This window comes from Salvelinus sp. IW2-2015, linkage group LG27, assembly GCF_002910315.2.
Source record: "Salvelinus sp. IW2-2015 linkage group LG27, ASM291031v2, whole genome shotgun sequence".
In the NCBI taxonomy this organism is placed as follows: Eukaryota; Metazoa; Chordata; class Actinopteri; order Salmoniformes; family Salmonidae; genus Salvelinus; species Salvelinus sp. IW2-2015.
Window position 1 is genome coordinate 15,770,764 of NC_036867.1, and position 14,054 is coordinate 15,784,817.

At 44.8% G+C, this 14,054-nt stretch overlaps 1 protein-coding gene across 1 annotated transcript in view; it reads right to left on the reverse strand.

Annotated features, from left to right (window-relative positions):
- Positions 1 to 1,977: 1,977 nt before the first annotated feature.
- smchd1 (structural maintenance of chromosomes flexible hinge domain containing 1) overlaps positions 1,978 to 14,054 on the reverse strand; it is a 44,773-nt gene continuing 32,696 nt past the window's right edge. Inside the window, exons 26-47 of the mRNA XM_023972458.2 lie at positions 13,698 to 13,846; positions 13,402 to 13,487; positions 13,179 to 13,297; positions 12,849 to 13,010; positions 12,572 to 12,700; positions 12,364 to 12,443; positions 12,124 to 12,281; positions 11,819 to 11,937; positions 10,786 to 10,847; positions 10,357 to 10,444; positions 9,943 to 10,074; positions 7,899 to 8,054; positions 7,634 to 7,766; positions 7,007 to 7,126; positions 6,224 to 6,309; positions 5,950 to 6,072; positions 5,580 to 5,764; positions 5,290 to 5,399; positions 4,161 to 4,231; positions 3,494 to 3,668; positions 2,761 to 2,919; positions 1,978 to 2,553 (exon numbers count right to left, since the gene is read on the reverse strand). Coding sequence (XP_023828226.1) covers positions 2,432 to 2,553; positions 2,761 to 2,919; positions 3,494 to 3,668; positions 4,161 to 4,231; positions 5,290 to 5,399; positions 5,580 to 5,764; positions 5,950 to 6,072; positions 6,224 to 6,309; positions 7,007 to 7,126; positions 7,634 to 7,766; positions 7,899 to 8,054; positions 9,943 to 10,074; positions 10,357 to 10,444; positions 10,786 to 10,847; positions 11,819 to 11,937; positions 12,124 to 12,281; positions 12,364 to 12,443; positions 12,572 to 12,700; positions 12,849 to 13,010; positions 13,179 to 13,297; positions 13,402 to 13,487; positions 13,698 to 13,846 — 2,724 coding nt within the window. The 3' untranslated portion in view covers positions 1,978 to 2,431. The remainder of the gene's footprint in view (positions 2,554 to 2,760; positions 2,920 to 3,493; positions 3,669 to 4,160; positions 4,232 to 5,289; positions 5,400 to 5,579; positions 5,765 to 5,949; positions 6,073 to 6,223; positions 6,310 to 7,006; positions 7,127 to 7,633; positions 7,767 to 7,898; positions 8,055 to 9,942; positions 10,075 to 10,356; positions 10,445 to 10,785; positions 10,848 to 11,818; positions 11,938 to 12,123; positions 12,282 to 12,363; positions 12,444 to 12,571; positions 12,701 to 12,848; positions 13,011 to 13,178; positions 13,298 to 13,401; positions 13,488 to 13,697; positions 13,847 to 14,054) is intronic.

The following is a 14,054-nucleotide window of genomic DNA, read 5'->3' on the forward strand; positions in this document are numbered from 1 at the left end:
TCCTAGTGTTATAGATACATTTGATTGAGTGTCATTTTAGAGGTACATTTAACGGAATAAAAAAAAGAGTTGACGCACACCAAGAAAAAAATATTTTATGTGTAGGTGCTAACAGCGAAAGAAACTATAAACTAAAGAAATAGTCGCACACTCCATATAAAGTATTATAAATTGATATATTCTCTCTCCAGCTTATCAGCGTACACCCAATATGTTCCCACTGTTGATACTTATGCATTATGGTTGAACCAAAAGATTACATGTAACAAAACAAAACGAAATAAGTAACAATTAAATATGTGAAATCATTTTTTAAATTCTATGTTGATGATAATATTAAATTATGTTTCCATATGATAAGAGCCTAATAAAAATAAATGTCCTCTCACTGTCAACTGCGTTTTTCCCCCAGCAAACTTAACATGTGTAAATATTTGTATGAACATAAGATTCAACAACTGAGACATAAACTGAACAAGTTCCACAGACATGTTACTAACAGAAATGTAATAATGTGTCTCCTGAACAAAGAGGGGGGGGGTCAACATACAAAAGGAACAGTCAGATTCTGGTGTGCCACCAGCTGCATTAAGTACTGCAGTGCATCTCCTCGTGGACTGCACCAGATGCCAGTTCTTGCTGTGAGATGTACCCCACTCTCCCACCCAAGGCACCTGCAAGTCCCGGACATTTCTGGGGGAATGGCCCTAGCCCTCAACCTCCGATCCAACAAGTCCCAGACGTGCTCAATGGGATTGAGATCCGGGCTCTTCGCTGGCCATGGCAGAACACTGACATTCCTGTCTTGCAGGAAATCACACACAGAACAGAAGGCAGTACGGGCTGGTGGAATTGTCATACTGGAGGGTCATGTCAGGATGAGCCTGCAGAAGGGTACCACATGAGGGAGGATGTCTTCCCTGTAACGCACAGCATTGAGATTGCCTGCAATGACAAGCTCAGTCCGATGATGCTGTGACACACCCTCCCAGACCATGACGGACCCTCCACATCAAGTCCTGTACTCTTGAGCTGGATCGATGTAAACGCTCATTCCTTCAACGATAAAACGTAAATCAGACCATCATCCTGGTGAGATTTACCCACAACCTGTCAGTGAATAGCACTTTTTGCTAGTCCCGTCTGGTCCAGCGACGGTCGGTTGTGCCCATAGGCGACTTTGTTGCCAGTGATGTCTGGTGAAGACCTGCCTACCACAAGCCCTCATTCCAGCCTCTTCTCAGCCTATGCAGACAGTCTGAGCACTGGATGCGGGATTGTGCGTTCCTGTGTACTCGGGCAGTCGTGCCATCCTGTACCTGTCCCGCAGGTTGTGAAAATGTTCAGATGTACCGATCCTGTGCAGGTGTTGTTACACGTGGTCTGCCACTGCGAGGACGATCAGCTGTCCATCCTGTCTCCCTGTAGCACTGTCTTAAGCGTCTCGCAGTACAGACATTACAATTTATTGCCCTGGCCACAACTGCAGTCCTCATGCCTCCTTGCAGCATGCCTAAGGCACATTCATGCAGATGACCCTGGGCATCTGTGTTTTTCAGAGTCAGTAGAAAGGCCTCTTTAGTGTCCTAAGTTTTCATAACTGTGACCTTACTTGCCTCCGTCTGTAAGCTGTTAGTGTCTTAACGACTGTTCCACAGGTGCATGTTCATTAATTGTTTATTGAACAAGCATGGGAAACAGTGTTTAAACACTTTACAATGAAGATGTGTGAAGTTATTTGGATTTTTACAAATTATCTTTGAAAGACAGGGTCCTGAAAAAGGGCCACTTTTTTAAAATGCCATTAACTATTGTTTAAACAGTTTCACTCAATTCTAATTAACTTTGACACACCCCTCACTATTAACATTGGTTGCACTAATTACACCGTCTACATAACCTGGTTCATGCATTCATGACATTACCCTGAAGGCAGTGATGCCGAAACGTTGGTGATTTACCCAATAAGTTCATATATGGTGTGCAACTGTTTATTTGTATAGTTTGAGATCACTTTAGCATCAGTCAGCCAAATACGGATTCATTCAAAACATATGTCTTGTAGAATTTTCACAAACACACCTTATTCATAAGTGAAAACACATGTTTATAAACAATTTATAAAATATTTTTTTTATAAAAATAAAATAATCTTTGTACATGGTACAAAAACCTTCCCTCTCAAAACACAGTTCATTGTAAACTGGACAAAAATAAATAAAGTTAATCTAAATACCGGTCGCTTCATATTGCTGCCATCTACGTTCAAATGTGTAAAAAAAACACCAACCTGCTGAACAAATTAATGAAAATGCATTAAGAGACTAACTCTTCAGACTCAGACATAATGTAGATGGCATGGTACAACACTCTGCTGTACATGTCAAATGGAATTGAAAACGGACATTTATGTTGCTCAAAAAAAGTGAAATCAATAGTCTTGTTTTATTAACTTCCGCCTCGTCCTCTTGGTTACCATACCGGACGATTCTCCGGCCTTGTCAAGACTCCGTTTCACCCCAATGGCGGAAGGCGTCCGAACTGGAGTACTGGCTGTACAAAAACACAACCGACAACATACCTTTTACATTTCAACAAATAGCAAAGTAAATCCCACAGATTAAAACAAAGCGACAGGAAAATAATGTAGGGGTCACCTAACAATGCTCTTTAGGGCCTTGGGTGTGAGAAATGTGCTTTAATATTTGAAAAAATATATAATTACAGTGTCGAAATGTCCCCCTCATCATATACACGTACCAAGCTTTGTCTCAATGTCTTTGAGCTGCTTCTCCTGCTCATCCATCTCCTCTTCTTTCTGCACCATCTCAGGTGACTTCAGGTATTGCATGTGGCTGTCAAAGTCCTCCTTCACCTGTCTGCTCTTTTCCATGGCCAACCGGTACTGCTGGAGCAGGTCTGCAAACAGGGACAAAGGCATTTTTTTAAAATCCCTTTTTCGTGGTATCCAATTGGTAGTTACAGTCTTGTCTCATGGCTGCAACTACCGTACAGACTCGGGAAAGCCGAAGGTCGAGAGCCATGCGTCCTGCGAAACACAACCCAACCAAGCCGCACTGCTTCTTGACACAATGCCCGCTTAACCCGGAAGCCAGCCACACCAATGTGTCGGAGGAAACACTGTACACCTGGCGACCGTGTCAGCGTGCACTGCGTCCGGCCTGCCACAGGAGTCGCTAGTGCGCGATGGGACAAGGACATCCCTGCCGGTCAAACCTTCTAACCCGGATGACGCTGGGCCAATTGTGCACCGCCCCATGGGTCTCCTGGTCACGGCCCGCTGCGACAGAGCCTGGACTTGAACCTAGAATCTCTAGTGGCACAGCTAGCACTGCGATTCAGTGCCTTAGACCACTGTGCCACTCGGGAGCCCTATGTACATTTACACTATAAATAAATATATATATATGAAGGAATGATACTATGCTACAAAATGCACGCACACACACAGAAGTAAAATCCAGTCACTGACCAATCTGGCCCATAAAGGTGTGGTAGTCCTTGGGGAGGGGTGCACCGAACACCTGGCCACGCAGTCTCTCTATTGGAGGGGCTTTGTTCTGCAAGCCCCCAAACTTGCCGTTGCTGCGGATCCTCTCGCCCTGCCGGGTCAGGAGGGTGGGGCATGGCACCTTGCTCTGGACTACCTGGCCAAAACAAAAAACAAGACCCAATTCTCAAAACAGGAAAACACATCAAACACTGACTGGACTTTAGGACAGGTTTCTGTACCACCCATACAAAGACACTAGACCTGCTTCACAAATAGAGCACGATTCCCTATTTAGTACACTACTTTTCACCAGGGCCCAGGCCAAAAGTAGTGTACTAAATAGGGAATATGGTTGAAACGGAGAAGAACCTACTTAAATTTGTCCAACAAACTCATATTTTTGATATTCAGTTGCAAAACGTTTCGCAACCGTTTGCCGCGGTCTCCGTCTAAATGAATAAACCCCTGAATTTGTGCAATACAAACTAGTTTTCGTTGAAAACATTTTCTGTCCAGAAACATTTAACTATAGTGTGCACTAATGAATACACCCAAGATCTCCCAGGCAAAGGCTTTAAACTAGAACACTACTTGGCCAGGGTGTTACAGATGGCTTGGTTAAGGCAGCATGCCTGGCCTGACTCACCCCCTTCCTGTAGTGGTTAGCAGAGTCCAGGTCATCCGTCAAAATGGTGTCTCCAAGGAGGTTGCCGAACACTGCAGGGAAACAAGAGATTATTTAAAGGCTAGTTACATACGTATTCACCAAACTACTACCAGAGTATTACCTGAAACTGATCACTAAAGCTACTTTTACTGTTCGTGAAACATGTTCCATTATTTGGCTAAAGACATGTATGATATCATACAACTGCTTCTATAGAGGGTAAATAAACTCAGGTTCTTAAAAGGTTTTTATCTGGAGGCAACAAAAAAAAACTCACACCTGTTTAGGCGAGGTGCTGGCTAGTGGAATAGAACACTTAAAAAAAGAAATAAAAGTGGTCGAAACGTTGGTTATTAGGATATTCAATTATTGCATCTGAGCTCCTAGAGTGTGCGGCTCTCCTTTCCTTCTTTAAATGTTTTAACCATTTCAGTTGATGTCATGCCCCGACAAAAACCTCTTATAAGCGGAAGCCCGAGAGAAGCATAACATGTAAAGAAACATAAAACTGTTCCAAGAGCCCTCATTATGAAATCAGTCCCAAATCTGGAAATACAGAAATCGAAGAGGAAAAATAACAAAAGTTTAAACATGCATGATGACAATCCTTTAAATTACACAAACAGCATCATGATGTATAATCATTTTTATAGTGAACGGCTGGGGTCCAATTTCAGCTCCAGTAGCAGAGCCCCCCCAGGGATGGATGCCATAACTGGCCTGTGAGGTAAGAGCCTGGGGTTCTGTCTGGAACCGTTTAGCCCCCAAACGCAGGCGGGCAAGAGAGAGCGAAGGGCCAAGGGAGGAACTACCCTAACAACCACAAGCACACAGCTCAGAGGAGGAGTGCTGATCTAGGATCAGGCGCCTGCTCTTCATATCATCTTATTCATTATGATTGAAAAGGCTAAACTGATCCTAGATCACAAGTCTGAGACACTTGATAAACACAGAGACCAGGAAGGAAGACAGAAAAGCTTCTGGAACTGCACAGAAACAGAAACCACTCATGCTTAGGCACAACTAGACAATAACATTAAGGAGGGGGGGTTACATATTGGGGAATATTTGATCCAAAGAGAAATTCTGAAGAAGAAGACTGACTCACCTATCTGGCAGTTCTCTGCATTCTCTGGGAAAATGAGGAGGTCTCGGGCAAACACAGGGTTCCCAATGGGTCGAAAGCTGTTCTGACCGTTCCTTATATGGGGCAAGGGTCTGGAAAAGAAACAAGTACAGCTCACTAAAGCATAAACACCTTTGAGCTCTGTTTCATTGTTCTCAAAGAACCTCACATGAAACAGGTCCCATACTAAAAACTGTAGGAGGCCAACTACTAGAAAGGAAGGAACAATTGCATGCTGTTTAGAGAGTAAAGGTGTGCGTGCGTGTGTTCACCTGCTGCTGTTGTTCCTCCAGAACACCGTGTCCAGGGGCATGACCTGCTGCTTCCCCTGGGTGTCGTCATAGATCTTCCGTGCCGCCGCCGTTGTCATGGTGACCACACAGTCAATGTCCCCCAAGAGGTGCCAGGAGATGACCGTGGCCACGTCGTCGTCCTCCACCAGCGCCAGGTGGCCAATCTGCATCAGAGACAGTGGGTGAGATTCTGAGGAACTCACCACATACCGTCCTTCACCAATTAACCACTTCGGCCTGAAGCATAAGAAAGCTGCAGAGACAGGGTCCGGCTCCCAAATGGCACATGATAGGGAATAGGGTGCCATTTGGGAGCCAGACAGCGTAAAATGTGTTTTGTCGGCTTTACTTTTCCCAGGACGTCATGGTTGCCCCTGAAGGGATCGGGCATGGCGCAGACTCTCCGCGTCTGGAGTTTCATCTTCTCCGTGTCAGCCGTCTTCTGCCCGATGACTTCGTTGATCGCTGGGATCTGTAGAAACAGCGAATGGAGCCGTCAAACGTTTCAACTTCAGAGTGCACGCATCATGCATAGCACAATGACAGTCTTGTGGAGGGGGGGGGGGGGTCGAGTATCTGTGGTATTTGTAAGTGGGAGAACGTGGGTATAATCCAATACTCACGGACGACAGTTGTGCTACAGCCATGCCATTCTTCCCGAGCTCGGATTTCAAGTGACTCTCCTTGTTGGTGGCGTTGCGCACCTGATCTGAAGCAAGACAAATGTTTAAAACATTGACAGTTTGGCTACCAAACTGGCAGTTTCCATCCCTTCCTGCAGCTCAGTTGACATAATTAAGCAATAAGGCAGTGCTATATCATGAATAGTCACAGGTAAATGTCGTCGTTTGGCCCCAGACAGTTAGAAACATATTCAAATAAAAATGAATTCCATAATTTCATTAAAACATTATTTTGAAAAGTCAATTCATACAATTTCATTCTTCCACCAGAAAATATAATCCGGACAAAAATCTGGTTGTTAGTTCTTTTGGTCAGACGCGCCCCAGACCTTCATTATTTTTGGATAGTTGCTATGCAAAAGGTCTGGTCGTCTGCTCTAAAACAAAATGGTTGCTACGCAGGTTGGACAACGTTCTTGTCACTTGCTAGCTAGCCAGCCAGCCAACTTCAGCTATCTTAGTCACGTCAAACATTGAACCTGGACTGATAGTTCACTAGCTGCATTTTCATTTTTTCCCTACTGGCATTTACTTGGATATGTCCATGATTATAAAACTGGCTATAGCGTCGGGCTGAACGGCATTTACCTGTGACTGTATTCACGATACAGCACTGCCTCGTGTGCCTTTTTATTTTATTTGCATACAGCGCGGCTTAGAACTGCTCGTTCAATCAGGATCCAAACAACCAGTTTTGTAACACATTTGAAATGCAACACCTACTACTGAGCTCAGTGATGAGTTGCCTGTTGGTGTCAAACAGACTCCTGTAGATGTCAACGGTCTGTTTGAGCTGGTCTTTCTTCTTGGTCAGTTCAGACATCTGCTTCCTGTTCTCCACATCTAGTAATAGACAGGAAGACAGTCAGGATCACCTGACACACTGGTCCAGGAGCCAAGAGACTGGCCTTTAAAGGGACATTACACTTTCAAATCTAAACTTCCCTTACATTTTCCAATCTCAAAAGTAGTCTAATGTTAGGATGAATCCACATTCCTAGGCATAAGTTGTGTCGAGTCAGCTGTATGCCTCCATCCAACACGAATGGAAAAGACAAGCATCAAATACATTCAGGAATTGAGACAGTGCTCATCTTTTCCATTAATTTGTGATTGAGACACGTAGCTGGTTTGCCAAAACAGATGGCCTAGAATGTGGACATTTCTTAACAGTCTACTTTTGAGGTCGGAATTATTATTACGAGTGAAATGTCCCTTTAAGATGGCTGGACACTCATGATCACAGTGTGTCAACCACTTTTAGATGGGAGGCAAAAAAAATTGCTATTAAAATGACAAACTGATATTGACGTGATGTCACAATTTAAAAATGAAAACGTATGACCTAACCGTTGTAGAAGCGGAAGGGAAGCTCAAATGCTGCCAGGGGATTTTTGGGGCCAAACCCTGGGACGGAAGGTCTGAAGAGCAAGACATACTCATTCCCATCCTGACCAGGACTGTTCTCCATGATGGACAGATTCTAGAAGGGGAAGAGAGAGCGAGAGAGGTTAAAATATTGTGCGTTTTCAAAAAAATATAAATAAAATATCTATATGCAATGCAAACTTATGGTTAGCACACAAAGATGTTCTACAAATGCACCACCACTCACGGTGATTTGGGCCTCTCCATTAGCCAGGCTAAACTGCAGGCTCTTGGCTTTGCCCTCAAAGAGAGGCAGGTTTTTGTCACTGGAGCCTTTGGAGCTCTTAATGGTCACCACCACCTTCCCACTCAGCTCCAGCCCCGCTGAGTTATTATACATATCCTGGAGGGAAGCAACACAAACCATCAGCCACAGAAATATCATCACTAGAATGGGAATCCCTAGTTTAGTTTATTAATTCGACCATTAAAAAAAAAAGCACACAAAGCTTAAAAGCCATACATGCACATTAATAAAATCATTGAGGATAACTATTCAAGTCAACGATGTCAAATTGCCATGGTCAGAGGTTCTATTTCCTTTCTAGTGATTCTATTTACAGTGCCTTCGGGGAAGTATCAGACCCCTTGACTTTATCCACATTTTATGTTACAGCTTTATTCTAAAATTGATTAAATATATACATATCACATTTCCATAAGCATTCATACCCTTTACTCAGTATTTTGTTGAAGGACCTTTGGCAGCGATTACAGCCTTGAGTGTTCTTGGGTATGACGCTACAAGCTTGACATCTGTATTTGGGGCATTTCACCCATTCTTCTCTGCAGACCCTCTCAAGCTCGGTCAGATTGGATGCAGAGCGTTGCTGCACAGCTATTTTCAGGTCACTCCAGAGATGTTTGATCGGGTTCAAGTCCAGACTCTGGCTGGGCCACTCAAGGACATTCAGAGACTTGTCCTGAAGCCCCTCCTGCGTTGCGTTGTCTTGGCTGTGCTTAGGGTCGTTGTCCTGTTGGAAGGTGAACCTTCACCCCAGTCTGAGGTCCTGAGAGCTCTGGAGCAGGTATTCATCAAGGATATCAATGTACTTTGCTCCGTTTCTTTGCCTCAATCCTGACTAGTCTTCCAGTTCCTGCCACTGAAAAACATCCCCACAGCATGATGCTGCCACCACCATGCTTCACTGTAGGAATGGTGCCAGGTTTCCTACAGACATTACGCTTGGCATTCAGGCCAAAGAGTTCAATCTTGGTTTCATCAGACCAGAAAATCTTGTTTCTCATGGTCTGAGAGTCTTTAGGGGCCTTTTGCCAAACTCCAAGCGGGCCGTCATGTGCCTTTTACTGAGGAGTGGCTTCAGTCTGGCCACTACCATAAAGGCCTGATTGCAGCACTCCACCACTCTACCAGAGATGGTTGTCCTTCTGGAAGGTTCTCCCATCTCCACAGAGGAACTCTGACAGAGTTATCATTGGGTTCTTGGTCACCGCCCTGACCAAGATCCTTTCCCCCAATTGTTCAGTTTGGCCGGGCGGCCAGCTCTAGGAAGAGTCTTGGGGGTTCCAAACTTCATCCAGTTAAGAATGGAAGCCACTGTGTTCTTGGGGACCTTCAATGCTGCAGAAATGTTGGGTACCTTTCCCCAGATCTGTGCCTTGACACAATCCTGTCTTGGAGCTCTAGGGACAATTCCTCCGACCTCATGGCTTGGTTTTTGCTCTGACATGCACTGTCAACTGTGGGACGCTCTATAGACAGGTGTGTTCCTTTCCAAATCATGTCCAATCAATTGAATTTACCACAGGTGGACTCCAACCAAGCTGTAGAAACATCTCAAGGATGATCAATGGAAACATGATGCACCTGAGCTCAACTGAGTGTCATAGCAAAGGGTCTGAATATTTATGTAAATAAGGTATTTCAGTTCTTTATTTTTAATACATTTGTAAAACAAATTGTCATTATGGGCTATTGTGTGTAGATTGCTGAGGATAAAAAAACAAAACAAAAAAAAACATTTTAGAACAAGGCTGTGACGTACCAAAATGTGGAAAAAGTCGAGGGGTCTGAATACTTTCCGAAGGCACTGTATATGGTCTCAGTTAGGCTTGGTCACCAAAAATGATAGAACATATTTGAACCATTTATAGACTGCAACCATGCTTTGTTTTGCTCTATTGCTTAGTCAAGTTGGCTTTTTTCCCTTCACTAATCCTATGTTTAGTGATTCATGACTGTCGCTGGCCAGAGGATCTAATCATCTCACCATTAATTTCAGAGACATGTCCTCCACCAGAGTCCGACTGTCAAGGACGTTGTTGTTAACCACCACTGGGGTTGGTGGCTGCAGTTCTGGGGCCAATTTGACAGGATCGTTGGGTACAACATTTATGACATACTAGGCGAGGGCAGGAAAGAGAGAGACGTGATTATCATAGTTCTACAAGTAGCCCAAAATCATGACCCACGGGGCCTTTGGACATACAGACCTATGGACATACAGCCACTGGACATGAAAGACATTTCTTCTACATAAGATTAACAAGAGACCAATTTGGAGAGCAGAGACCATATCCACGTGTACATGTTTCACTCAAAACCAGTTGGGGGTGTCTGGAAATAGGTTGTCTGTGAGGAGTGGGTTTATGGCTCTAAGCCATCTGGTTGAAGTTGAACTCACCTGGTGACTCCACAGCCCTTTAGTCTTGTCAACACACAGCACAAACTGGATGGTGTACTTCCCGACATGGTCTGGGATGACTTTGTCTCTGTTAGATGAAAATGAATCATTTTACATAAACATCACAGGACTACCTTTGTGTTGAATAAAGGTTAATAAAAAATAAAATAATCTTTGTGTTGATACACCATGAAGTGGCCATCACCTCTGACCAGAATATCAGTTACCATTATATGTTCATTTCCCAATAATTCAATGTTTAAATTGCCACCCATCAGGTGATTTCTAAATACACTGCGGCCACCCGCTGCTTTGCGATTTGTATTTGTGGTGTCTCTCTAAAGCCATTTTAGTCAGGAGAGGAAATATCTATCCTAGTACTACAAGTCCCCAGCATAAGCTGGGTACGAATATAAAACTATTGGTTACCTGAAGTGAAAACTGTCCGCCTTTTCGTCTTCCATGGGTTTGCTGCATTTCAGTTGGGCAGCCTTTAAAAAAGCATGTACACAATGAGTATTCTTTATTGCCATCCCTTTTTATGTATGTATGTATGTATGTATGTACACACACGTTCAAAAGTTTGGGGTCACTTAGAAATGTCCTTGTTTTTATGTCCATTAACATCAAATTGATCGGAAATACTCGTAGACATTGTTAATGTTCTAAATGACTATTGTAGCTGGAAACGGCAGAGTTTTTATGGATTATCTACATAGGCGTACAGAGGCCCATTATCAGCAACCATCTCTCCGGTGTTCCATCACGTTGTGTTAGCTAATCCAAGTTGATCATTTTAAGAAGGCTAATTGATCATTAGAAAACCAATTATGTTAGCACAGCTGAAAACTGTTGTTCTGATTAAAGAAGCAATAAAACTGGCTTTCGTTAGACTAGTTGAGTGTCTGGAGCATCAGCATTTGTTGGTTCGATTACAGGCTCAAAATGGACAAAGAGACTTTTCTTCTGAAACTCAGTCTATTCTTGTTCTGAGAAATTGCCAAGAAACTGAAGATCTCATACAACCCTGTGTACTACTCCCTTCACAGAACAGCACAAACTGGCTCTATGGAGAGAGCGGGAGGCCCCGGTGCACAACTGAGCAAGAGGACAAGTACATTAGAGTGTCTAGTTTGAGACACAGATGCCTCACAAGTCCTCAACTGACAGCTTCATTAAATAGTAGCTGAAAAACAGCAGTCTCAACGTCAACAGTGAAGAGGTGACTCCGGGACGCTGGCCTTCGAGGCAGAGTCGCAAAGAAAAAGCCATATCTCAGAGTGGCCAATAAAAATAAAAGATTAAGATGGGCAAAAGAACGCAGACACTGGACAGAGGAACTCTGCCTAGAAGGCCAGCATCCCGTAGTCGCCTCTTCACTGTTGACGTTGAGACTGGTGTTTTGCACGATATAGGCAATAGGGTGCCATTTGCGATGCACCCTGGGTGTCCCGTAACTCACCCCTGAGGGGGGCCGTGACGTCCCTGATGGCTCTCCCTTCCACAACAGCATGGACATGTTGGCAGGGTTGAGGTTCTTGATGGTGCTGCCCTCCTCCGACACCACAGACACTGAAAACACTGGACCCACACAAAGACCACCATGACAGGTCAGCTGACACAGAAGCCGCAGACACACAGGCGGCGCGGCAGACACACAGGCGGCGCGGAAGACACACAGGCGGCGCGGAAGACACACAGGCGGCGCGGCAGACACACAGGCGGCGCGGCAGACACACAGGCGGCGCGGCACACAGAGGTACAGACCTGTGAGGGTGCCTCCAGCAGGAAACACTGAGTTTGTGTTGTACTCCACCACCAGTTTGACAGGTTTGTTAGGATCGGGGATAATGGTAAGCTTTACGGATGGACCGTGGATGGGCTTCTTGTTGAAGGACCCTCTGAACTCCAGCGCATACTCCCCCCTGGGAGACCAACAGGAGTTGAACACGGCCCTCCAATAATATATGGTTGCAGGGTTATTATGACAAGTGGTTAGGAACTTACTTTGGACCGCTCACATGGTCCACTACGAAACTGGCTTTTCCGTCTTTGTCTAATGGTTGTGAATTAACGGATGACTTCACCTGAAAAACAAAAGACTTCATCACAATTTCTTATCAAGAAGATTACCTTACCCAATAGAGGTCAATATCCCCAACGCTATAGAATCCCCATGTCCCCCTTTACATCAGTTGAGGGGAGAGTGGCTGACCTTTAGAGCTGGAGTAGAAGTCTTCAGTGCCACCACAACCCTCTGGTCAGGTGAGGGGTTCCCCCACTCGTCAAACAGCTGGAGGAGGAAGGGCGTCTGGATGCCCTGCTCATTCAGTACCTGCAGGGGCTGAGTTAAAGACGCAACACACGGACTACAGTTACAGTTAGGGAGAGAGGACTGCCATGACCAATATGTACCAAAACTCAGTGGTTGCTTCACAAAATGGCAACACTGACGCAGTCAAGAGTGTCTTGGCCCTTAACTTAATGCCCACCTCTTGTGGTCCGTCCACTAGTTTGAGCTGTGCAGGGACCCCAGCCGTCAATTTAATTGTCACATGCTCCGCAAATTCCCTCCAGGTGAAGTTCAGCTCTCTGATGCCTGGGAACCCGGGGTTGAACCGCACCCCCATCACTAACATGGAGTGGGTGCTCTCCTGGTTACAACACAATGGCGTAATGGACATTTCGTTTCATGTCGTTTTTCCAAATCAGACTGTAGCTTTAAGGACAATATGGGATGTTTTGACACCAATTATACTTTCAGCAAAAATTATCTCAATGGATAATAACATTACAAAATCACTTGGATATAATCAATGTACCTGCCAGGTAAAAACCAGAGAAGCTTTGTCGAGACCCTCGGCGTCCACGGCGAGAGAGTCCACACAGGTCGCGGTCAGCATCTGAGTTTTATTACCATACTGGTCTGTAAGCTGTAAGACTGGGAAAGGGGACTACCGGTTTCTCATTTGGAAGGTAATCAAGAAGAAGTGTTTAAATGTGAATTAGATGTCAAGAGTCAACTGTTGATGGCTCCAGACTCACAGATCTTTCCTGATAGGACCTCTCCCATCCTCACGGTCGACTCGCTCAGGGTGGCCTTCATGTGTTTCGGCTCGTCGGGGCGGGGCCTAAAACCAACACATAGCCAATCAAAAACAGGTCCACCCCGCTGATGTGATAAGCGCAATCAGAATTCATTATGTTGATCTTCTACAAGCAAATTAACATAATTTGTCTACTTTGTATCTTTTCACCACGAGGCAAAATCTTTGCCTCACCAAAAACAAATGTTGCTTGAGTGCAAGATCTTTCTACCCATGTTTGAGCAGAGGACTTACACTATAGTGAAGGATGTGTCGACAGACACCAGCTCCTCCATGTAGGAGACCTGGTAGAAGTGCTCCTCCTTCACCAGCGACGGGACCGGCACGTTGGGCAGCTTCCCCTGGGCCAGCTCCTCCACACTCACGTCAGCCGTCCAGTTCACCTGACACAGTCACAACACACAAACAGGGAAGTCTCAGACAACAGGCTGTTAGAAGCATCAATACTGATCTAATATCCATGTCAACTCTAATGAAAGACTCCTGGGTCCGTATTCATAAAGCGTCTCAGAGGAGGAATGCTGATCTAGAATCAGATGCCCCCTCATTCATATGCTCTAGTCGGCTGTACCTCCATCAAAACGCCAGTAT